This window comes from Chiloscyllium plagiosum, unplaced genomic scaffold (assembly GCF_037043375.1).
Source record: "Chiloscyllium plagiosum isolate Xiang-an unplaced genomic scaffold, Cpla_swu_hap1 HiC_scaffold_9, whole genome shotgun sequence".
In the NCBI taxonomy this organism is placed as follows: domain Eukaryota; kingdom Metazoa; phylum Chordata; class Chondrichthyes; order Orectolobiformes; family Hemiscylliidae; genus Chiloscyllium; species Chiloscyllium plagiosum.
The window spans coordinates 69787265-69813675 of record NW_028270147.1 but is presented as its reverse complement, the minus strand read 5'-3'; the positions used below and the strand labels follow the sequence as shown (position 1 = coordinate 69813675).

The following is a 26411-nucleotide window of genomic DNA, read 5'->3' as shown; positions in this document are numbered from 1 at the left end:
TGAGTATTATATTGTTCAAACTGAATGATTTAAAATACATTCTGGAGTCTTTCCTGCAATATTGCTTAAACCAACAACTGGTTCTCCATGTTTCAGATGAGTATGGGACTTAACCATACAACCAGAATGACCCAGGTTATATGCTTGGTGTATGCTGATTTGGCTGAACCATGAGGCTATGCTAAGTGCTAAAATTGGTTTCTGCATTCCTCTTTTAGGGAAATGAGTCCTGCCAACAATCCCTTGTTACCCCTGCCGAAAATGTGCAAGTAAACATTGTGTGACCCAGCGACTTAGATAGTGCAGTGAAATACAGATGAGGCTACTAATGCTTATTAATATATAAACCAAACAGTAATTGGCAGCAATTAAGCGTGCACAATGAAATACAGAAAGCAGGAAGTTGTTGGCTCAGTTGCCTTGCTTCTCTACAAATTATGCCATAATTACAATTAGTCAAGAGAAACATCACAACACATGGAAGAGGAAAATATGGAAAATAAAGTTGTTGCTAGTTCACTCCATTTCAGCTTAAGTTTTAATGGCATGGTGAATCATAATTACTACTAATATGCAGGCACTGAAAAGAATACAGTGTAGAGGGTGATGCATTTGAACGGCTTCTGATTTAAAACAATTAGCAATGCAAAAGTTCATAAGAAATCCATGGACAATGTCAGTGAAATGATCATAATTATCAATATGTGCATTTGTACAGACATGAAAAGGAAAAGTCATTAGAACTATTAGTCACAATTAGAGCCAAAACATCTTTTCCAAGGTGTGAGGCCCACATCTGCTCCCAGTACTCTAAAATGGAGTCTAAATACAGTTTTCTGTAACTGCAACATAACCTCTATATCCATATACTCCAGTCCTTTAGATATGAAGACACGATTTCATTTGCGTTCTTGACTATTTGCTGCACCTATTCATGGCATTTTAAAGAGCTATACACCTGAAGCTCCAAATCTTGCTAGGCATCACTGTACTTAACTTTGTGCCTTCTTAAAAAACAAAATCTTTATCTATTCATTTTCAGTCCGAAATGGATACTTTCACATTTGCTTATATTAAAATCCACCTGCCACAACTTTGCCCATTGACCTAATCTGTCCAAGTTCTGTTGTAATTTTATGCTGTTGTCAAGGCCAGTGCTACGCATTATTGTGTCTTTAGCAAATTTGGATATTTGACTTGTTATACCATTATTCAAGTCGATAATAAATATTGTGAATAATTGAGGCCACAACACAGATCCTTACGGGACACCTTAAGTCACTTCCTGCTAATTTGAGTATATACCTATTATTCTAGCTCTGCTTCCTGCTACTCAACTGACTGTCAATCCACGTCTTCCATTCTGTGTGGGCTTCCACTCGTCTCTTGTCAACAGTCTCTTGTCTGGGACTTTATCAAAAGCCTTCTAGAAGTCCATGTAAACAACATCCATCAATTTCCCTCTGTCTACTATCTTTGTCACGTCTTCAAAAAACACTGAACTTTGTCAAGCATGACCTACTCTTCATGATCAAGCTGACTCTACCTGATTAATTGAAAGTTTTCAAGGTAGTCAGTTACCCTATCCTTGATATAGACTCCAAACAGTTCCCCACCATAAATGTTTGCCTATTTGGTCTGTAATTCCTTGGTTTCCATCTGTCGTCCTTCATAAACAGCAGAGTGACATAAGCAAATTTCCATTCCAGAGGTACAACTCTTGAATCCTTGGATTATAGGAATGGTGTGGGTCTGTGTGGGAGCATTGATGAGACTGCATCTGGAGTACTCTCTACAGTATTGGCCTCCTTATTTGAAAAAGGATGTAAAAGTGTTGGAAACACTTCTACTGATAACTAGAATGAGTGGATTGTCTTATGAAGAAAGTTTGGATAGGTTTGCAACTGCTAAGAAGAGTAAAAGGCAACTTGATGAAAACATACAAGATCCTGAGGGGTCTTGACAGGGTGAATGTGGAAAGCATGTTTACTCTTGTGGATAATCTAAAACTAGGAATCACTGTTTTAAAAATAAGGGATCATCCATTTAGCATAGAGATAAGGAGAAACTTTTTCTCATGATTCTTTGAAATATTCTTTCTATAAAGACAGTGAAAGCAAAGTCATTGATTATTTTTAAGACAGTAGTTCATAGATTTTTGAAAATAAAGGTTGGGGGTGGTGGTGAACAGTTATTGGCATAGAGTAAAAATGTGGAGGAATCAGATCAGCCATGATCTTAGTGAATGGCAAAGTAGGTGGCTTACTCTTGCACTAGTTCTTATATTTATATATAGGTGGCAGGAAGGCAGCAATGCCACATGCAGTAAGTGGCAGAAAAGTAATTCAGGTCATTAAAAAGCTCATTAATTCAACTTTACATACTACTGACTTGAATTAAATGCTGTCTTTTGAATTAAATGAGCAGAGGATCTTGTGGTGCGGTGGTAGTATCCCTACCTTTGCGTCATGGGGCCTGGGTTCAAGCCCCAACTATTCCAGAGGAGTGTAATAACATTCTGAACAAGTTAAGTAGAAATTAGGTGAATTAAATGAGCAGTGCCTATGGATTCCCATGCTGTTAGAATCTTGACTATTAAAAGATAGTGATTTAGAGGCAAGATCCCTGACTATGGATGAACCTGCTTTCCATTGCATTTCAGACTTTATTCAAAAGTAGCCATCAAGATTCGCAGGTTTGGCTCACTTCCACCATTCTTCACACTTTCTCTGACCTTGCTGTCTTGCTGGCAGAAGTGCAATGTCATTTTTCAGACATTTATTAACTGGTCTCTTCCTTACCTGCCAGTCCTTGTGGTGGATCCTCATGGATGTTTCTCTCACACATTCACTGACATGGAATGTGGAGGACTCTGTTATTGGGAGGCAAGTTCTCAACACCCACAAGACAGAGTTCACCATGGTACAACTGCTGCTGTATGCTATGCTTTTTTCACCCAGTCAATCTCTCTCTGTTCAGATCCATTATATTTTGTCCACCTCATAGCAAAACTCTGCTCATCAACAATTTACATTCACCTGGTTGTATGAAGGAGGTCACTGGGAGCCATCCTTCATCTGGTTTATACCATTCCGCAGCTTCTTGTCTCTTTCTGTCTCCACTGAAGGACGTAGAAAATTAGATTGCAGGATGTGTTGTAAACATTGGAGTATCAAACTCTCCCCTGTTATGGAGCACACCAAACACCCCCAATATATATCAAGGGGATAGCCTAGACCCAAACTTCTATCTTATTTAAAGGCAAATGTAAGGCACTGTGTTCCAGATGTGATTCAATTGGTTCAACTACTAGGCTTTAAGCAAAACACACTTTATTCTTACACCACAATTAAAATACAAACAAAAAAGAATAACCTTAACTCTACAAAAAGACTTAGTAAAATAATACTTTATTACTGTTCATCAAATGTTCCAGTATAGCAGCATCCCATAAATACACCCTTGGCAAAGGCAAATTCAGCAAAAGACATTTCTCTCCCTTGCTATCTCCTCCAGCCCAGGAAAATGAACACCGACAAAATGAACCTAGAAGCAGCGAGAGAGCTCAAGTTTTTTTTTTGCAGCAGAGAAAGAGCTGTACCTAGCAGCTGCAACTCCAAAAACAGTAACTTCAACAACTGAAAGCAAAAACTAAAAGCTTGGGTGTGTGTGAGCATAATTCCACCCACTCATGCTTCTTTTGTCTCCCTTAAAAGACCCTAAAGCTCTCCATGGAGCAGACACCTTGGCATCAGGTTTACAACACAGAACATAGCCTTCTTAAAGGCACATTTCGTCACATCCCTCACACCTTTTCTGGCTTGAAGCTGAAAGCTAATGTTCTGAGTTTGCACAATAACTCATCTCAACTGCAGTAAGAGAATAGTTTGAGAATAAAACGTCCACGTAGGTCTGGCTGATGCTTAAAAATGGCAGCAACTTGTAATTTCTGCGTTCCTTCCTACTACCCCCAAAAATCAGTTGATTGAATGGGCCTTGCAACTCTGCTTCATTAATTGGCTGCCCAACATGTAATTTGTTCACTCAGCTGCTTCTGCCTTATACAATGCTGCCTACTTCTAGATCTGGCACCAGAACCCCATCACCTACAAATTTATGCCAATTTGCTTGAGTTAAACATTGCCTGTGATTACACTTTTGTGACATTCCATCTGAAATAATTGGTTAAACAATGCAGCACGTGAAAATTAATTCAGTTCAGAATCAAGATGAATTCAAGACAATTGTACTCAGCTACTCACACAAGTTGCTGCTGTAATATTCCCATAGCAGTTAGTGCCTCAAATGCCTTCTTTGACTTGGGGTTTTTAGGAACAACAGCTTCAATACCAACCTGAAATCAAACTACAGTATTAGACACATAGGAGATACCTTCAAGACATTGAAAGTTAAACATAAAGTATTAGACCAATATTAGGTAGGTACATTTTTGTACAACATGAAGTGAAGTCTGACTCTCTTCACAGCCTGCACGCAATCAAGAAAAGACTGATTTTATTTTCGCTAGTCTTTATTAGTCAAGTATGGGAGAATCACAGAATCAAGGCAAGCATATTAAAAAAATGTTGCCATAGGCCCAGAGAATCACAGGGCTGCTTTTTCATTAGAAAGACAGACAACTGTAGGTGAGTTTAACTCAAGGGTTACCAAGCTTCAGGTGAAGGATGAGGTTGGGAAGGTAGGATATTCATGATAATCTCGGCCAGTGTGGGAAATGAACTCACATTGTTGGCATCATTTTGCAACACAAACCAGCCACCCAGCCAACTGAGAAAACTGACCAAGCATATGGACTTTCTTTAACCATATAGGAGCTGGGTTAGACTGCATCTGGAGTAGTGTGCAGACTTTAGTCTCCTTATGTCATTACCATAGACGGAATGCAACAAAGATTCACTAGACTTGTTCCTGGTTAGAGGCACTATCCTATGAAGAGAGACTGGGCAAAGTGAGTCCATGTTCTGTAGAGTTTCAATGAATGAGAGGTAATTTCATTCAAACTTACAAAATACTTAAAGGAATAGACTGGTAAGATGTTACCCCGGTTTTGGAGTCTAGAATCAGGGGATACCACTTGGGTCCAAGACGAGGAGAGTTTTTTTTACTGTTAGGATTGTGAACCTTTGGAGTGCTCTACCACAGAGGGCTATGGAGATTCAGTGGTGAGTATGTTTATGGTAGAAATTGACAGATTTCTGTTTTCCAGTGGTACACAGTAATATGGAGATTGGCTATGTAGAAGGCATTTAGTCGCAAACATAATGACTGGCAGGGCAGACTCAATGGGCTGAATGGCCTACTTCTGCTCTTACTTTAAGATACAGATCAGCAGGATCAAAATGAAAGTTGGAACAAACTGGAGGGTTGAATGCCCTACTCCTGTTATTAACTTATGGACGTTAATATAAATTGCACCACATAATTCTGGCTGCGATTGGCTCAAAGAGGAAACTAAAACCTCCTTAGTATACACAGCTTAGTTCTGCTTTAAGCTTTTTTACAAACATGATCAGTGTGAATAGTAATATTTAAGTTCTGACCTTTAACAGAGGAACAGGAGTTTCTTTCAGGTCTCTTTCATGGATGTTAGTATCATCACCGATAAATTTCAGGATGGATTTTTCATAACTATGACCTAATTGACTTTCAACCATTCCAGGACTTTGATCCTACACAAAATGATTCAATTGTTAGAACTCAAGAGTTTTTTGTCCTAAACCTTTCTTTATGTGCTAATTAAACGGATGAGACATATGAAATAGGTTAGTGACATGAACTTCCGATTGGTAGCACCTTTTATTGTGCACTATGGATGCTGTTTAGTTTCCAAAGTGACACTTGCACCTCTTATGCATACTTCTGGGGTGAATTGTGTCAAGCATCACATTGGTGAGGATGTCAGCATGCAAACAGCACATGGCTACAAGATGTATGCAGAGCAGGCAGTTTCATAACTACATTAAACACACAATGCTGATTTAGTATCAGCTGTGTCATTTTGATCAACACTGCAGCTTAACTTAATTTTGCACAATGTAAACCTATTCAGCACCAAGAAGGATCCACTAACACCACCCATGTTTTTAAGTGAACCATTTAATGCCTGCAGTTTAGTTGCTGAAGATTTTTAATGCTATCTGTTGCTTTAATTCAGATGTATAGTAGATTAAAATTGCCAGTTGCTCACAGAAATAGGTGTAATAGTTACCATTCTTCATGAAATACAGCAAGTTTTAAGAATGAACAAAGGTCGTGTAGACCAAGGCAGGTTTTTGGGAGAGGGAAGAGGGAGAAGAGGGGATTGAAGGGCTTTTCGCAGGAGGCCACATCTACCCAATTTTTTCAGGGAGCTAAACCTCATTAAGGAATAATGCACATGACATTTACACTTCAGTAAGGACATTCTCAGTGAAATATGCTACCTGCTGTAATTGTACCTGCAAACTCAGTGACAGTATTGCCAGTGACTTTGGATGTGACCTTGGTCATAAGTACAGTGGAACCTCGATTATCCGAAGGACATGGGTGGGGAGTATTTCGTTCAGTTAATGGAATGCCAGATAATCAAATGCCAGATAACATAATTTAGCCAAGCATCAGGACCTTGCGATCTTGCCAGATAATCTGAAATTCGGATAATCGAATGCCGGATAATTGAGGTTCCTCTGTATTTTGTATTTAGCTTCTTTGAGGAAGAACTGGGGGATTTTTGCAACATCTCAGTTTGCCTTCCACTGAACCTGCCTAATCATTGAAATTTTTAACTACATTTCATTCTCTCTTGTCAGACAGAAGCAGATGGATTGACTGCACAGCCTTTCAAGTATTCCAGGTATCAAATATACAACACACCCCCATTCACGCAACTCCATACTGTAACTGAAAGGGATTCTACTACCCCAACATATGTGCAGCCAAAGCCAGAGATTCATGCAGCTCAATTCAAGTGCTTTTGCAGTGGCCTCGATGCCTTCCTTCTGCACTGTGCTAGGTGCATTGAAGTTACCACAGCAAACAAAAGGTTGGTCGCTGAACAATTAGAGACATCAGCTAATTATATGCTGATGATTCCAGACTAAAACCCATGTATACATATTTGTGTACAACAGGCATACAATGGAAGGTGTTTTGCTACACAAATAAAAACAGTAGTCTAAAACAATGCTTTAGTTGATGAGACTGCTGGGAAGTATGACCTTCTCGGCATTCGGTGGAATCTGCTTGTGCCACAATGGAAGCTGAGACATTGGTCACCAAACACTGCATCACGGTTGTGTTCACAAATGTCCTGATAAAGCTGGTCACCACTTTTATGCTCAACAGTACAGGTTTCAATCTCTGCACAAGGCCCTCTGACAAACTGGTCACAACCAAAGCCCTCATCACATGCAACATTATTCCCCTCAGGCTTCAAATTTATGTTTAAAAAAACCTTATAGCACTTTCACAAACACAGCAACCTCAATAGAAGTCAATTAGCAATTAGCTTAAATTAGTTGACGATTGCTTCAAATAGCACATGGGGGATTTCCTTCCTGCTGCTGAACGCATTTTATGCTGTGTGCTTTTAAGAAGGGCATTTGCTGGAACATTTGGGTCAAAAAAGTACATGATGTAAAATAAGTCTCACTACTTTGCAGGTATGTGCTCGAACAATAATGCTACAGTCCTCACCACAATGGCTACTGCCATGAATTGCACTGGATCTGTGCACAGAATGCACCAACATCATTTACGCACAAACTGGCAATGTAGCCAGCTAAAATGTGGGTACTATGGAGCTGCATTTTTGCAGAATTATCTAAGACATAATGATATCTGAAAGAAAATGTTTAAGATTTTATAAAACCTCAACATCTTTTGTTCCTTCAGTTTCTTGTGGACTTCTTGATTTTGACAATGATAAGCTTTCTTCAGTCACACTGGTATCACTGACAATGTGAACACCTGGCATCTGATACAAGGAAAAGTAGAATGGTTAATTACACAGCATTCTCATTAACTGTCACTGTCAAATATATAGCAACGAGGGACACAGAACAACAGACATAATTCAACAACAGTTCTCCAGGAAACATTTGTTATATGAATTCAAGTTATGCATAAAACAATTTCCTTTATACAGTGCAATGCCAGGTAGCTAACTGATCTATATAATTTAAACTCTTATCTATATTAAACTTTCAAAAAGTATGACACTTCACTGCCATCTCATCTGATTCTGATTGTTTCAGAAAGCCGCTTCCTTTTCAATTACTTATGATGCCTGACTTAAACGCTCCATTGCTAATATGCAGAGGAAAAAAACACCAGAGGGTCCTTGTGGTGCAGTGGTAGTGTCTCTGGATGGAGGTCCAGGTTCAACTACCATATTCCCCAAACACATATTCTAACTTATCCAAACAGGCTGATTAAAAGCACCTATCAAAGAACATGTCGCAATTCACTGGATAACGAGAAAATAACCACAAATAAATGTGGCTAAACCATAAAATATTTTTCAAGAAAACCAATTGCACCTAAAATTTCACTAGAAAGCAAGTAATCAACTACAAACTAATCCAAACACTATTCATTTTTGAAAAATAAAATTGCTTTGCCTACCCCAATTTATATTGTAGAAGCATATGAATGATATAACAGTGATCAAAGAAAGCTAAACCTGCCCACAGAGTTAATACAAACATAAAACAAAATCTGAATCTGAAAACATAAAGAAAAATTGCTGACAATAAATAATAGGTTTGTCAGTATCTGGGAGAAAGAACAGACAAGTTACATTTCTACGTTTAGACCTTTCAAAGGAATGCAGAAAATTTACGGTTGAACAGTGTTTATAAAGTTTCCAAACATGTGACCTTTATGACCTAAGGGAGCACCACAACCTTCAAGTTTCCCTGCAAACTGCACAACATCCTGACTTGGAACTTTATAACCATTCCTGTGGCTGGGTCAAAATCCTGGAACTCTCTCCATAAGTGCATGTGAGTGTACCACACCACATGGACTGCAGTGGTTCAAGAAAGCAGCTCACCAACACCTTCAATCATGGACAGACAATAAATGCTGGTCCAGTTACCAATACCCATACCCTGTGTGAAGGAATAATTGAAAGAGATGGTGATGGATTAAATAATGCATGGGAGTGTCTGGAATAGAATAACGGCATGCCTATAAAGCATTTAAATGAAAAACGCAACCCAGCTGAGCGACATACAGAAAGCATGTCAGCAGAGAATGGACGTTGAGATTATTTGCGAATCCCATCTCTAGAAGCAAAACAGAAATGAGCCCAGATTTTGACTGAGTGACCTTTTAATTGATACAGAGACAAATTTGTCAATTATTAGCAGTGGGCGACAGGAACACAGGCCAGCAGATCCAAGCTTATGCATGTCTTAATCTCACCATAGCAACCACCACTGCGTCAGACATACCAACTGAAGAGTTATAGCACACTTTAAGGGTACTTAGAATGGTTCTGAGTCATTTTGCTGTTAAGGACCTGTCAGCATTGAAATATAATCTCTGCAATGAACTGGAGTGGATGCCATTGGCCATGGAGGACAACAGTGCAGTAACAACCTTCCCCTTTTACCTTGCAGGGGCAGCAGGATAATAATGCATAAATGGAGAAAAGGTATCCTATTTAGGTCTTATGGGGAATGGCTGAGGGACTTGAGGCTGTTTTCATTACAGAGAAGAAGGTTGAGAGGTGACTTAATTGTGACATACAAGATGATCAGAGGATTAAATTGGATGGACAGTAAGAGCCTTTTTCCATGAATGATGATGGCTAGTCCGAGGGGACATAGCTTGAAATTAAGGTATGATAGATATAGGACTGATGTCGGAGGTAGGTTCTTTACTCATAGAGTAGTAAGGATATGGAACGTCCTGCCTGAACCAGTAGAAGACTCCAACTTTAAGGGTATTTAAATGGTCATTGGATTAACATATTGATCATAATGGAAGAGTGTAGCATAGATGGGCTTCAGATTGGTTTCACAGGTCGGCGCAACGTCGAGGGCCGAAGGGCCTGTATTGCGCTGTAATGTTCTATATTCTATTTAGAGATTATCATGCAATGGAGCCGGTCAGAGCAGGAGTAGGAATGGAGTGAACCATGGGTGAACAGCAGCATTGGAGCATCTAAAGAAAAACTGAAGGATCAAGGCCCAGACAGAGTCAAGTGGAGCAGCAGTGAGAACTGAGCAGAGTGAACGTGTTGGAACACCAGCAGCAGCACAACGTAATAAAGCCAAAGGGTTGAGGCTGGGGTCAAGCTAGTCAGAGTAGCAGCTAATCATGAGTGCAACCCTGCCAGAATTTAAAATGGCTGACAAAAATGATGTCAGCACAAAGCAGAGAGGTGACTGATAGGTAATAGGTAACTGACTTTTCACTATTTAAAGCTGCACTAAGGAAAGGTAGGAGTTCTAGCTATTTGTTAAAAAAAAAGAAACAAACAATTTTCTACTTGGCTTAAATTTAGAATGGAACTAAATTATCAGAGGTATGGCAAGATCCTCAGTCCTGTGTGTTGCAGAATGTCGGAAATCTTACACACTCCTGACAATCTGGATGATCACAATTGCAGGAAGTGCAACTGGTTTGGCCAGCAAGAGCACTGTGTTTTAGAGAACGAGTGCCACTTGGAGGCACAGCAATACATCCACAATGCTGGGTTACACATCAATTACATGTATTTAGACAATATTACCCTGCAGCTGAATGAAACGCAGTCAGAAAAGGAATGGTTGACCACCAGTCAGAACAAGAGAGACAGGAATGTACTCAGGAAAATCCCACAGTGTTTTGGTTACTGCACAGTAGGGAGGATGTGATTGTACTGGAGAGGGTGCAGAGGAGATTCACCAGAATATTGTCTAGGATGCAGCATATTAGCTACGAAGAGACAGTAGAAAGGCTGGGGTTGTTTCCCTTAGAGGTGACACCGACCTGATTGAGTTATACAAAATTATGAGGGGCAGGGAAAAGGTAGGGTAAAAGAGACTTAGTACTTAATAAAGTAATTAACACTTAGAAAGGGAGCTGGATTAGAGTGGTGCTGGAAAAGCACAGCAGTTCATTCCAGCACCACTCTAATCCAGAATCTGGTTTCCAGCGTCTGCAGTCATTGTTTTTACCCCTTAGAAAGGGAGCTAACAGGTTTAAGGTAAGGGGCAGGAGGTTTAAACAAGATTTGAGGAAAAGGTTTTTTCACCCAAAGGTGGGGGTTAATTTGAATTTACTGCCTGAAAGGATGGTATGTAATGTCATAGCATAAAAGGCAACAAGACACATGCTGGAAAGTGGGATTAGAGAGTTAGGGTCTTGTTGATTGACATGGACAGATTGAGCCCAAGGCATCTTTCCATGCTGTAAAGCTCTACAGAGGGTAGAGCTATCATAATAGCAAGGCTGAGGACAAGGAAGAGGTTGACCCTATCCACAAAGAAATTTAAGCATAGAAATGATAGTGGAGAGAAACGAAATGGAATCGGGTAAAGCTGGCAATATGGAATAGAATCCAGTCAAGTGCAAGAGACAAAAACAGATGTGGAGCCTGCTTCACCAGATTAGTAACCAAATTCATGATCACCATCCTTTCTCTCTAGCCCAAAGTGTTGATTGAGCTACACTGCGTTCCCCATACTCCATTGTGTAAAAGAAGTTTAGATTTGAAATAATTCAAGTCAATACAGTAGGGGAGAAATGCTTAATAAAACGATCTGATTCTCTTCCTTCAGCTTGCATGGACTCCACTGGAAATGTTTATAAGACCAGAGAACAGAATGGAGTGAGATGGAGACCTTAAAGAATGAGGAACTCGGGTACATTTGTAGATAGATGCTAATGTTTGACAAATCTGCAGATCTGCATTTGGTCTTCCCGGTTCAGAGAAGATCATTATGAGCAATGGATGCAGTACGCTTGTTTGAAGTTACTTTCTCATGAAGAAAATGCACATGGAATGAGTGAAGAGGTGAATGAAGACTTACATGGGGAACAGCCAGAGAAAGGACAATGAGATAATGTGAATGTAGAAGAGAGAATCAGTATATTACAGAGGGAATGGTTCCATTGCAAAGGAAATAGACATGTTATATGGCTTACCTTCAGCATGAACCCACCATATAACATGTACATTCCCTTCTTGTGAAGAGGTGAATGGAGACTTACATTGGTGGGTTGAAATGCACAAGAGTGCTACGAGGTCTACAACAGAGCCAAGGGAAACAGGACAGGCCCATTTGAGTGCCTGATGGGTATCATGTTACAGAATCTGTACCATGTGCCATGGCTATGCATAAGATACAGTGGAAAAAATGCTATCGAGGGCTGAGAGTGGCTCAAAACAAAAGGTGTTAGATATTTTTGTAACACAGAATCAAGTAAATAAAACACATTTTATGATCTGCAGTCAAATACAAGTCCTTTAGGCCACTCAGAAGTGTGTAGTTATTAGGCTTCAAGTGATTGGAAATAATTGTTTCTTCTTGGTTTACCATCTATCGCTATCAAGATTCTGGAAAAATGCATTTGTATAAATCATTGAAATGACATCAGTAGGTTAGCATTCAATGCAGTTGTGCATGTAAAATTCCCTGATACCAAGAGCGAAAAAACTCAACAAGATAGTATAGTAGAAAGGCTTATGCCTGAAACATCAATTCTCCTGCTCCTTGTATGCTGTCTGACCTGCTGCGCTTTTCCAGCAACATATTTTTCAGTTCTGATGTCCAGCATCTGCAATCCTCACTTTCTCCAAGATAGCATAGTATAATTATTAAACTTTGCACAGGTAGAATGTGAAAATGTGTATTTTTATATGCAGCAAGTAGTAATGACAAGGGTGAGAGAAATGGAAACAATTAATGATTTGAAAATGAAAGTGGATGGCCACTTTGAGGGAGATAAATGTACTGGGATGAGTATTCAGAGGACTGACTGCTCCATGGCAATTTGGCATGAACTTAGTGGGCAAAATGGCCTCATTACTGTAAATGACTATTTTAGGTCAATATATAATTACATCATTTAAATATGAAAATCTGGGCTTTTAAGATACTTTTTAAAAATGCTAATATTTTATTTCTTCATACAGGTTTCAGCCAGGCTTTTCATATTCCCTGTCGACAGAAAACTCAGTCAAGCCTCTCTCTACCTGCCTTTCACTCAGCCCCACCTCACCCCATACATAAACGCAAATCTACAACTCACCCTCACCTGCAAAGAAATGCCCCCTTCCCAATCTTACATTCCACCACTCTCTCACTCAGCAACCCCTCTTCCCAAACTTCTCCCTCAATCACTCATCCAGCAGCCCCACTTCCTGAGCTCCCCTCCCCTCTCACATTTATTTGGCAGCTTGGCCTTTCTAACAGCCTTACAGAAAGACCCAATCAATCCCAAGCTAACTCATAGGTAATATACTGTGGAATATATTGGGTATATGATAACGTTTGTGAGTTTTAACATTGTCAGATATCTCAAACTGTACCTCTTATGCTGCACTGTTCATGGAGGTACTGTAGACACCATTCAGTGTCATCACTACTGTGATCCAGGGAGGTATTTTATAGTGCCAAACAAGACATCCTACTGCTCACTCCCCTCATGCAGTGGAACTAGGCAGAAGTGGGTACTGCAGATGCTGACGATTAAAATCAAGATTAGAGTGGTGCTGGAAAAGCCCAGCAGGTCAGGAAACCATTCCTGATGAAGGGCTTTTGTCCAAAACATCGATTTTTCCTGCTCCCCAGATATTGCCTGACCTGCTGTGCTCTTCCAGCACCACTCTAATCTTGACTCGTGCAATGGAACACGCACCTTGGTAGCATATCAGCTAGGCAATCACCAAGATATTATACATTGTGTAAAGTAGACATTACATCGATCCTGGCAAGCCTTTTCACATCCTCTACTAGATATCATTATAAACATTATAATTAAACATACAATTTAAGACAAACTTACTTCAGTCTCAGATTTGTCAATGTTGCTCAATTTCTATAAGATATGAAGAGAGGAGGAGGAGGAGTAAAATAGTCTCATTAGTTGTTACAATATAAAAACAGTCCAGAGAGGACAAATAATAATTAGTAACATTTTTCACTGTGTATTAATTCAAGCTGGCAGCAGTTTATGAAAAGGAATTTTTCCTACACTGCAAGTTTCATGCAACTTTTTTTCAAACATAATTACATTGTATAGCATTTGGGAAGAAGAATGCATAGCAACTGGGCACCTTACAACCATAACTATTGTATCCTTTACAATATCTGGGTGAGGTCTCAGAACAAATCTCCAGTTTCTCAAATATATGTTGATTTTGCCATCTATAATACTATTTCACTTTCAGTCTGACTTAAGAACACAAGAAATATAAGCAGGAGTGGGCCATATTCCCTTTGAACCTGCTCTGTCATTATGTATGATCATGGCTCAACTTTTATCTGCCTTATGCCATACAGTTCCTTAATTTCCTTCGAACAAAACATTTTGGCCTTGAATCTGCTCAATGAGCATCCACAGCTACTGCAGTTGAGAATTCCAAAACTTTACAATCCTCCAATTGAACAGCATTCTCTCCATCTACTACCTACTTCAGCATCCAATCTTTGCTTGGTACATTTATTTCTGCAAGACCATCTCTGATCCTTCTAAACTCTCAATAATATAAGATTGTTCTGCTCGTTCTCATATACAATACAGCTCTCCATTCAACCTACCAGTCTCATAAACTACTGCTGTACCTTCACAGCCACCCCCCTCAGTAAGGTAAGCACATTTGTTTTTCTGCAGGAAAGCAAAACATTATATAATACTCCATCTGCAGTCTCACCAAAGCCTTACATAATTACAGCAAGACTTTCTTACTTTCATATTCCAAACTCTTAGCAATAAAGACTAATGTACCATTGATTGTATTGACACAATAAGCTTCCCTTGAATTATGTACAAGGATTCCCACATACTCTTGTGCCTCACTTTTTTTTAAAAAAAACCTGCTTTCCATTTGTCCTATCAAAATTTCATACTTCCCTACATTATCTTCCATCTATTACCTTCAGGTCAATCATCCATCTGACCTATAACCCTTTGCAAATTCATTACAGATTAATTCTTTAGCCTGCTTTGCATGGTCAGTGAACTCTTATTTAACCTTAAACAAAAATAGAGAGTGCTGGAAAAACCCTGCAGGTCGGGCAGCATCTGTGGAAAGAAATCAGAGTTAACATTTCAAGTGGGGTGATCCTTCCTCAGAAATTATTTCCTCAGATCTTATTTAATACTCTCTGGCAAATTTGAAAACTCCAAAAGCAAGGACTACTAAGACTCCTCGAATCCTAATAGCACACAAACCCACCAACACTCTCAAACAAAAACTAACAAACTTAAAAGATCCAGTACAAACCGTGGACAAAACCAACGTCATCTACAAAATTCCATGCAAGGACTGCCACAAACACTACGTAGGACAAACAGGAAGAAAGTTAGCCACCAGGATACACGAACACCAGCTAGCCACAAAAAGACATGACCCTCTCTCCCTCGTAGCCCTACACACGGATGAAAAAAACCCACCATTTCGACTGGGACAACACATCTATCCTGGGACAGGCTAAGCAAAGACATGCCAGAGAATTCCTCGAGGCCTGGCACTCCAACCACAACGCCATAAACAAACACATAGATCTAGATACCATCTATCAGCCCCTCAGAAAACGAACAGGAAATGACATCACTGCAAACCCCAGGAACCACATCCAGGAGAAAGATATAAATAGAAAGCAGGAGACAACAGCTTCGCTTCACTTGGAGGTCGCCACTGATGATGTTACCTAGCCAGATAATGAAACGTCTGGGTATCAAACCTACAGCTCAGCGAGCAAACCTACACCCTAAACCTCAACCTGAGTTACAAATCTTCACAAACCTTGCCTGTATTAATTAACATTGCCACATTCAGCCAATGCTGACCATGTTGTTGTTTGGATGAATGCTTCAGCAGGAGCCAAAATCAAGAGAGCTTGACTAAAAGCTAACATGCATTACTTAAGGCTTTATAGGGAGGGTTAGACATTGGACTAATGCAAAATAAGGCTGGAAAAGTAGTAATGTGGAACAAAGAAATGGCAGAGGAACTGAATAGGTACTTTACATCAATTTTCACAGTTGAAGACACCAGCAACATCCCAGAACTTCAAGATAGTCAGGAAGCCAGTGTGAGTTTTGTGGTTATCACTAAGGAGAAATCACTGGGGAAACTAAAAAGCTTGAAGGTGGATAAATCACTTGGACCAAATCTTAGAATCCCTACAGTTTGGAAACAGGCCCTTCAGCCCAGCAAGTCCACACCAACCCTCTGAAGAGTATCCCACCCAAATCCAATCCCCATTACTCTACATTTATCCCTGACTAATGCACCAAAGCTACACATCCCTGAACACTATGGGCAATTTAGCATGGCCAATCCACCTGAACTGTACATCTTTGGACTGGGGGGGAGAAAACCAGAGCACACGGAGAAAACCCACGCAGACACAGGGAGAATGTGCAAACTCCTCACAGACAGTTGCCCAAGGCTGGAATTGAACCCGGGTCCCTGGCGCTGTGAGGCGGCAGTGCTAACCACTGAGCCACCGTGTCAACCCCTAGAGTGGACGACATCCTAGAGTTTGAAGGAGATAGTTGAGGAGATTATAGAGGCATTGGTGGTGAGCCTTCAGAAATTGCTGGAGTCAGGGAGGGTCACTTGGGACTGGAAAATGGTAATGTTAGATCCCTGTTTGTGGTGGGGGGGGTGGGGTTGGTGCAGAAGACAGGAAACTATAGGCCAGTTAGCCTGATCTTACTCTTTGGTAAGATTTTAGATTCCATCATTAAGGATGAACTGGGGAGTACTTCAAAGTGCATGGTAACATAGGACTGAATCAGCAATGCTTTGTTAAGGGGAGGTCATACTTGAGAAATCTGTTAAAGTTCTTTGAGGAGGTAACGATCAAGTTAGATAGAGGAGAGCCAGTGGATGTCATAGAGTCTTTTAACACGGAGACAGGCCCTTTGGCCCAAACAAGACCGTGCTGACCAAAATGTCTGTACACACTAACCCCATTTACCTGCACTTGGCCCATATCCTTCTAACCATTCCAGCCATGTATTTGTCCATTTACCTTTTAAATGTTGTTCATGTACTCACCTCAACCATGTCTGTTGGAAGCTCATTCCACATGCATCCCACCCTCTGTTTAAAAAAGTTGCCCCTCTGGTTCCCTTTTACTCTTTCCCCTCTAACCTTAAACTGATGCCCTCTAAGCCTCGATTCCCCAAACCTGGAAAAAAGACTGCATGTAATCACCCTATCCATGCCTCTCATGATCTTATACACCTCTATAAGGTCCTCACCCTGCTCAGTCTCCTATGCTTGAAAGAAAAAAGTCCTAGCTTGTCCATCCTCTCCCTGTAACTCAAGATCGTTCGGTCCAGGCAGCATCCTTGTAAAGTTCTTCTACACTCTTTCCAGTTTAAAAACATCCTTCCTATAACAAGGTGACCAAAACTGAACACAATATTCCAAGTGTGGCCTCGCTAATGTCCTGTATAACTGCAACATAACTTCCTAACTTCTATGCTCAATGCTCTGACAGATGAAGGCCAGTGTGCCAAAAGCCCTCGTCACTGCCCTCTCTACCTGTAACTCCACTTTCAGAGAATTATGAATCTGAAATCCAAGATCCTCTGTTCTACTACACTCCTTAAAGCCCTAACATTCACCTTGAAACTCCTACCTTGATTTGATTTTCCAAAATGCAAGATCTCACACTTTTCTATATTAAACTCCATTTGCCATTTCTCGGCCAACTTCCTCAGCTGATCAATGCCCTGCTGCAATTTCTGATAACCTTCCTAGCCGTCCACGATATCGCCTATTTTAGTGTCATTGGCAAATTTACTAATCATGCCTTGTACATTCTCATCCAAATCATTGATATACATAACAAACAGTAATGGGCTCAGCACCAAGGCACTCCACTAATCACAGGCCTCCAGCCTGACAAGCATCCTTCCACTATTACCATCTGCTTCTTACCATCAAGCCAATTGTGTATCTAATTTGCCAACTTGTCCTGGATTCCATGCGATTTAACCTCCCAGAGCAGCCTATTGTGTGAAACCTTATCAAAGGCCTTACTGAAATCCATATAGACTATATCTACTGCCCTGCCCATATCAACCTTCTTGGTCACTTCACCAAAGCACTCTAACAAATTTGTGAGGTAAGATCTCCCACTCACAAAGCCATGCTGATTACTCCGAATAAAACCCTGTCTTTCCAAATACATATATATCATATCCCTCAGAATCTTCTCAAGTAACCTATCTCCCACAGATGTTAGGTTACTAGTCTATAGTTCCCAGGCTTTTCTTTGCAGCCCTTCTTGAATAATGGCACAACATTCCCTACCCTTCAGTCTTCTGGGACCTCACCCGTGACTAACAATGATGCAAATATATCACAGAAGGTCCCCACAATTTCTTCTCTCGCCTCTAGCAGTGTTCTTGGATATATCAGGTCAGGACCAGGAGATTTATCCACCTTCATACATTCTAATACATCCAACACTTTCTCTATTGTGAAATGGACTGTCCCCAAGATATCACCACTAACTTCCCCAAGTTCCCAAATCTTCATGTCTTTTTCCATGGGAAACACAAAGGAGAAATATTCATTGAGAACCTTACACATTTCTTCACATACATGTCCACTTTGGTCTTTGAGGGGCTCTATTCTCACTCTAATTATTCTTTTTCCTTTAAAAACTTCAAGAATCTCTATGGATTCACTCTAATCTTCTCAGCCAAAGTTATCACATGCCCCCTTTTCACCCTCCTGATTTCCTTCTTCAGTAAACTCCTGTATACCTCCAGGGATTCCCTTGATCCCAGCTGCTTAAACCTGAGCCAAACCTCCTCCTTTTTTCTGGTCAAAGCCTCAATATCTCATGTCATCCAGCAAACCCTATTCCTGCCAATTTTGCCCTTCACCCTCACAAGAACATATAGACCTTGAACTCTAGCTATCTCACTTTTAAAGGCTTCTCATTTTCCAGAGGTCCCTTTGCCTTTAAATAAACCAGTCCAATCAACCCTGACAAGCTCCTGTCTCATTCCATCAAAATTTGCCTTGCCCCAGTTTAGAACTTGAACTTGTGGACCAGTTTTGTCCCTCTCCATAACTATTTTAAAAATAACAGAACTGTAGTCACTGGTCCCAAAGTGCTCCCCCACTGTCATCTCCATCATCTGTTCTGTCCTAATTCCCAAGAATAGGTTGAGATTTGCCCTTTCCCAAGTAGGACCCTCTATGTACTGCTTGAGGAAACTTTCCTGAATGCACTTAACAAATTCCACCCCTTCTAAGTCCTTAACGCTCTGGCAGTCCCAGTCTATGTTACAAAAATTAAAATCCCCTACTATGACAACCTTATTGCTCCTGCAAGTCTCCCCAGTCTCCCAGGATACTTGTTCATGTAATTCCCGTTGACTATTTGGGGGACTATAGTATAATCCCAAAAACATCACCATCCCCTTCTTATTTCTTAGCTCCACCCACAAAGATTCACTGGATGATCCTTCAGTTATTTCATACCTGACTACTGCTGTGATACTTGCCTTAATCAAAATGCAATTCCCCCTCCCCTCTTTCCACCACTTCTGTCCCACCTAAAGCACCCTGGCACATTAAGCTACCAGTCTTGTCCCTCCCTTTGCCATATTTCTGTAATAGCCTTCTGAAGCAATGAGTTCCACACATTCACAACCCTCTGAATCAAAACATTCTTCCTCATCTCAGTTCTAAAGGATCGACTCTTCATTCTAAGGCTGTGTCCCTGGGTCCAGTTCTCTCATATTAGTGGAAAGATCTTCTCCACCTACACTCTATCCAGGCCTTTCAGTATCCTGTAAGTTTCAATAAGATCCCTTCTCATCTTTCTAAACTCCACCAAGTATAAATTGGGAGTTTTCAATTGCTCTTCATATGGCAAGCCTTTCATGCCAGGATCGTTCTGGTAAACCTCTTCTGGGCCAGCACATCTTTCTTCAGGTACATGGCCAGGAGCAGCATGGTGGCTCAGTGGTTAGCATTGCTGCCACACAGTACCAGGAACTTGGGTTCGTTCCCACCTTGGGCGACTGTCTGTTTGGAGTTTGCACATTCTCCCCGTGTCTGTGTGGGTTTCCTCTGGGTGCTCCGGTTTCCTCCCACAATCCAAAGATGTGTAGATTAGGTGAATTTGCCATGCTAAATTGCCCATTGTGTTCAAGGATGTGTAGGTTAGGTGCATCAATTAGGGGTAGAGTTGAGTAGTAGGGGAATGGGTCTGGGTGGGTTACTTTTTGGAGGGTTGGTGTGGACTTGTTGGGCCGAAGGGCCTGTTTCCACACTGTAGGAATTCTAATTTTAAAAAAAACTGCAGTCTGACCAGAATCTTGTACAGCCGCAGCAGTATATTTCTGTACTTGTTTTCTGCCCTCTTGGTATGATTGGCAACATTGCATTTGCCCTCCTAGCCACCAACTGAAACTACATGTTTTAGATTAGATTACTTACAGTATGGAAACAGGCCCTTCGGCCCAACAAGTCCACACTGCCCCGCCGAAGCGCAACCCACCCATTCCCCTGTATTTACCCCTTACCTAACACTACGGGCAATTTAGCATGGCCAATTTACCTGACCTGCACATCTTTGGACTGTGGGAGGAAACCGGAGCACCCGGAGGAAACCCACACAGATACGGGGAGAACGTGCAAACTCCACACAGTCAGTCGCCTGAGGCGGGAATTGAACCCGGATCTCTGGCGCTGTGAGGCAGCAGTGTGCTAACCACTGTGCCACCGTGCCGCCCACATGTTAGAGAATACTGAACTAGGATTCCTAAGTCCCTTTGCGTCTCAGATTTCCAAAGACTTTTCCTGTTTAGAAAATAGTCTTAGCCTCTATTCTTCCTACCAAGTGCATAAGCTCACACTTGCCCACATTGTATTTCATTTGTCACTTCTTTGTCAACTTGCCTAGCATCCCCAAAACCTTCAGCAGAATTGTACTAACGCACTTCCAATACCCACTCCCAAATGAATTCCATAAATTCATTCAGGACTTAAAGAATAGGAGCAAAAAGCTTTTCAAATATTCAAAGCAAGATTACTTTTTGAAATTTCAGTCTAAATACTACTGGTTATGAGTGAAAAACAAAGGTAACCACCATAATTTGTTATAGGTTACTTCAGTAGCTCATCAAGACCATAATACAAGATCCTAAATTTGAGTTCGATGGTCTCAACTGATCTGGTAGTTGCAGTACCACTCATGAAAGGCATTTTCCTAAAGCTCAATTGCAAAGCAACGTATAGGACAAAAGGCTGTGCTGACTCCATAGTTGGACTGGCTACTGACATTTCATCGATACTAAACAGAAAATCTTAAATGAGGCAATTAACACCAACTAACATACTCCAAATGTTGTCAACACCAAGACAGAGAGGAGCTAGTCAAAGGAGGAAAGAGCAGAACACAATGCTTTAATTCCATTCTGATCCACTAAACCACTTCTGGAAAGTGTGCATGGGCATCAGTGAATACAGGACCAAATGTAGTTATGTTATGTCACTGTCACTACCTCATCCCCACACCCCTCCACTTTTATTAAAAAACTCGATGACTCATGGATAAACTTCCAAATGGACCAGAGTAGTTCAACAATATAATTCCATATTTGCCACAGTCTTACCAGAACGTATGGCTGCTCTCTCATCAGACAAAGATGGCTAGCGATGATTTAACCTGAGGTTCACCATGCCTCAGGTGAGGGGAGAGGTTGAGAAGAAGAGTGCTTTATGACAACATATTGGTAAACATTAGAATTTAGGGAATTCTTTTGGCACACATAACTATACACTGTTTGAAAATAAATAGAATAGCATTCCTCTGACTTTGCAATGGCACTGTGGAACAATCCACTAATAATATTTTTTTAGAATAATTGTAGAGCTAATAAATGATTAGTGATACATCTTTTCTACTGAAGCAGTAACTCGCCCTTAAGAAAAAGCATATGTCACTTGATTTAACCTGGAAGGATGCAATGGTTTTTGGTCCATCATCACTTTCTGTTTCTCCTGGTATTAGCACAGATAGATCAGAGTCAGGCATGCCAAGTATTTCAGTGGGTGAACCCTGCAATAAAAGGGAAAAATGAGAATATTCTTATAACAATCATAGCTGAAAACTATGCAGCACAGAACAACATAAAATCAGAAATAGGTGAACTTCTCCCAGACATATTACGTTTATCAATATAAAGTTGACAGCTGGAGCATGAAGGAAAGAATGCATCAAAAACATTGAATAAATAATTAGGGTTTTCAACATTTCCTGGTTTTAATGGAAAAGTAGACAAGAATCCACATCCACTTTTCTGTTTAAATTAGCCAAAGAAAAATACAGCCATATGATTACACAGGAATTAGAGAAGAAATTCAGAGATGTGTATATTAAGAGAAAATTGCTGAGTGCTTTGCAATAGTAAGATAATCTGGATGCCAAAGGTATCTACTTAGAATCATTTTGCGGCATGTCCATCAATGATGTTTAGATGAAAAAAGAAAGTTTTGCTCTTAGTGCCTTACATGTCTTAACAGTGTTTCAAAGCACATCTGCTACAGAATAGCACAGTCAGTTAATAATATTGAACTTCCATTTCAGCGGTTAAAATCTAGATCAAGTTTATTGTACAAATATTGTTCTGTTGGCAATTGTAATAGTCCAAAATGAGAAGCATTTGGAGCAGTTTCAGCTCAATACTGATTTCTAGAATAAAAATGGCAATTTACCATTGTTTGTCTCATTTATGAAAGTTAAAACAAATATTTAGCATAGGACACAAAAATGTTACAATAATGGGCTTAAGCAGTGTGTTCTTCCAGAAGTTTAAGCTATTTTCTGATAGAGACCAATAATCAAAACTAGATTATTCAAATCATAACACTAAATATGGCATGTCTGAGTTCTACAGGGTATTGATGGGACCACATCTCAAGTAACCTGAAATAAAACACAGAACTACAGATGCTGGAAATCGGGAAACAAAAAAAAAGACAGAAATTCCTGGAGAAAATTAGCAAATTTTGCAGCAACTGTGGCAGGAAAACAGAGTTAACATTTTGAGGCCTGTGCCCTTCTCCAGTTCTTTAGTTATGAAAAAGGATTACAGGACTCGAAACATGAATTCTTTTCTGTCCACAGATGCTATCAGACCTGTGGGGTTTTGGCAGCAATTTCTGTTTATGTTTCTCTAAAGTAACCCATGCAGTTTTTGTCCCCATAATTAAGGAAGGATGCAAATCGTTTGCAGGAAATTCGGAGGAGGTTTGACATTCTGAGCTTATTTTCACTGGATCTCCATAAGACATAGGAGGTCCTTGATACCCTTACTAATCAAGAACCTATCCATCTCTGTCCAAATTCATTTGATGACTTGGCCTCCACAGCCCTCTGCCGCCATGAGTTCCATAGAATCACCATCCTCTGGCTGAAGAAAATCCTCATCTCAGTTGCAAAGGCTCGTCCCTTCACTCTTAGGCTGTGTCCCAATTGTATAATTTTCAGTAAGACCACCTTATCCTTTGTGATCTGGACAAAGGAAGGATCACTGGACGCAAAATGTTAACTCTGATTTCTCTCCACACATACTGCCAGACCCGAGATTTTCCAGCAATTTCTCTTTTTGAGTCACAAATGATGGTGAATATTGTGCAATCACCAGCAAACATCCCCATTTCTAACCTTATGGATGAGGAAAGGTCAGAGAAGCAGCAAAAGACAGTTGGGAAAATGGCCTATTTTCCGCTCTCTACCTCCATTGATGTTTGTGCATTACATATGTAAACAGTGGAATATCCTTTCTAAACAAAACAACAGCTCTTCTAAGACACAAGAAGTAACATTGGTCAATTGAACTTCATGCTGGGATAGGAACAAAGGTAGTAAGCCAGCCACAAAGCTTGCAGAATTCCCTGCCAAATTGGATCAGGCCAGACAGATATGCAAGCCATTTATCTTGATTGACTGTATTGAATTGATGAGACAATGCTGCAAGGTCTTGGATGAACCAATAGATCAGAGGTTCGGTTGAGACAGCCTGACTCCTCGGGTCGGGCTCAATCAATAGGGAAATTACAATATCCAATACATTGTCTTTAGTAACACCTTTTCCTGGGACAGAAAACTCACATGGTGTAACTGAATTATGCTAATGACATTGCTGTTTCAGATTGCTGTAACTACATAGGAGGAATCTGCATGTCAGTTACCATGCCACTGCACTGAGGGATGATCCAGAGAAGTGGATTTGAAGGGATCCCACGAATAAGAGGGCCTGACATTCCAGAGATAACTTCAGCACAAGCAGCAGGGACCTTGGGAGCTTCAACCACAATTTGGCCAGCTGTTTTTGGGGTAGTACAAACTTCTTTAAAATCTCCCATCCACCGCCTCCAACCTCATAGTCCCACAACCCCGCACCGCCCGTTTCTACCTCCTGCCCAAAATCCACAAACCTGACTGCCCCGGACGACCCATCGTCTCAGCCTGCTCCTGCCCAACCGAACTCATCTCGGCATACTCGACACGGTCCTGTCCCCATTAGTCCAAGAACTCCCCACCTACGTTCGTGACACCACCCACGCCCTCCACCTCCTCCAGGATTTCCCCTTCCCCGGTCCCCAACGCCTTATTTTCACCATGGACATCCAGTCCCTGTACACTTCCATCCCCCATCACGAAGGACTCAAAGCACTCCGCTTCTTCCTTTCCCGCCGTACCACCCAGTACCCTTCCACCGACACCCTCCTTCGACTGACCGAACTGGTCCTCACCCTGACCAACTTTTCTTTCCAATCCTCCCACTTTCTCCAAACAAAAGGAGTAGCCATGGGCACCCGCATGGGCCCCGGCTATGCCTGCCTCTTCGTAGGGTATGTGGAACAATCCATCTTCCGCAACTACACTGGCCCCACCCCCCATCTTTTCCTTCGCTACATTGATGACTGTATCGGCGCTACCTCGTGCTCCCACGAGGAGGTTGAACAGTTCATCCACTACACTAACACCTTCCACCCCAACCTCAAATTCACCTGGACAGTCTCGGACTCCTCCCTCCCCTTCCTAGACCTTTCTGTTTCTATCTCAGGCGACCGAATCAACACGGACATCTACTACAAACCAACCGACTCCCACAGCTACCTGGACTACACCTCCTCCCATCCTGCCCCCTGTAAAAACGCCATCCCATTCTCCCAATTCCTTCGTGTCCGCCGCATCTGCTCCCAGGAGGACCAGTTCAAAATACGTACAACACAGATGGCCTCCTTCTTCAAGGACCGCAATTTCCCCCCCGACGTGGTCGACGGTGCCCTCCACCGCATCTCCTCCACTTCCCGCTCCTCCGCCCTTGAGTCCCGCCCCTCCAACTGCCACCAGGACAGAACCCCACTGGTCCTCACCTACCACCCCACCAATCTCCATGTACAGCGCATCATCCGCCGTCACTTCCGCCACCTCCAAACAGACCCCAGCACCAAGGATATATTTCCCTCCCCTCCCCTATCAGCTTTCCGTAGAGACCACTCCCTCCACGACTCCCTTGTCAGATCCACACCCCCCACCGACCCAACCTCCACTCCCGGCACCTTCCCCTGCAACCGCAGGAGGTGCAACACTTGCGCCCACACCTCCCCCCTCACTTCTCTCCAAGGCCCCAAAGGAAACTTCCATATCCGCCACAGATTCACCTGCACCTCCACCCACATCATCTACTGCATCCGCTGCAGCCGGTGTGGCCTCCTCTATATTGGGGAGACAGGCCGCCTACTTGCGGAGCGATTCAGAGAGCACCTGTGGGCCACCCGGACGAACCAACCCGACCACCCTGTAGCACAGCATTTCAACTCCCCCTCCCACTCCACCGAGGATATGCAGGTCATTGGACTCATTCACCGCCAAACCACAACAACGCGACGGTCGGAGGAGGAGCGTCTTATCTTCCGACTGGGAACCCTCCAACCAAAGGGGATGAACTTGGACTTCACCAGTTTCTTCATCCCCCCTCCCCCCACCTTGTCTCAGCCGAATCCCTCCAGCCCGGCACTGCCTTCCTGACCTGCAGTCTTCTTCTTGACCTCTCCGCCTCCATCCTACTCCGACCTATCACCCTCACCTTGACCTCTTCCACCTATCACATTTCCAACGCCCCTCCTCCAAGTCCCTCCTCCCTACCTTTTATCTTCTCCTGCTGAACACTCTCTGCTCATTCCTGAAGAA

At 41.6% G+C, this 26411-nt stretch overlaps 1 protein-coding gene across 5 annotated transcripts in view; it reads right to left on the bottom strand.

Moving 5' to 3' along the window:
• The window catches only part of axdnd1 (axonemal dynein light chain domain containing 1), a 179924-nt gene that overhangs the window by 9543 nt on the left and 143970 nt on the right, over nt 1-26411 (bottom strand). For 4 of the 5 annotated variants that reach the window (XR_015758172.1, XM_043699575.2, XM_043699576.2 and 1 more), the window contains exons 23-27: nt 22164-22268; nt 14005-14037; nt 7871-7975; nt 5562-5690; nt 4263-4354 (exon numbers count right to left, since the gene is read on the bottom strand). Coding sequence is in view for 4 of the 5 variants with exons in the window: in XM_043699575.2 (XP_043555510.2) it covers nt 4263-4354; nt 5562-5690; nt 7871-7975; nt 14005-14037; nt 22164-22268 (464 nt within the window). In the remaining variant the exon portion in view is untranslated. The remainder of the gene's footprint in view (nt 1-4262; nt 4355-5561; nt 5691-7870; nt 7976-14004; nt 14038-22163; nt 22269-26411) is intronic. The other variant, XM_087990761.1, reaches the window with a different exon arrangement.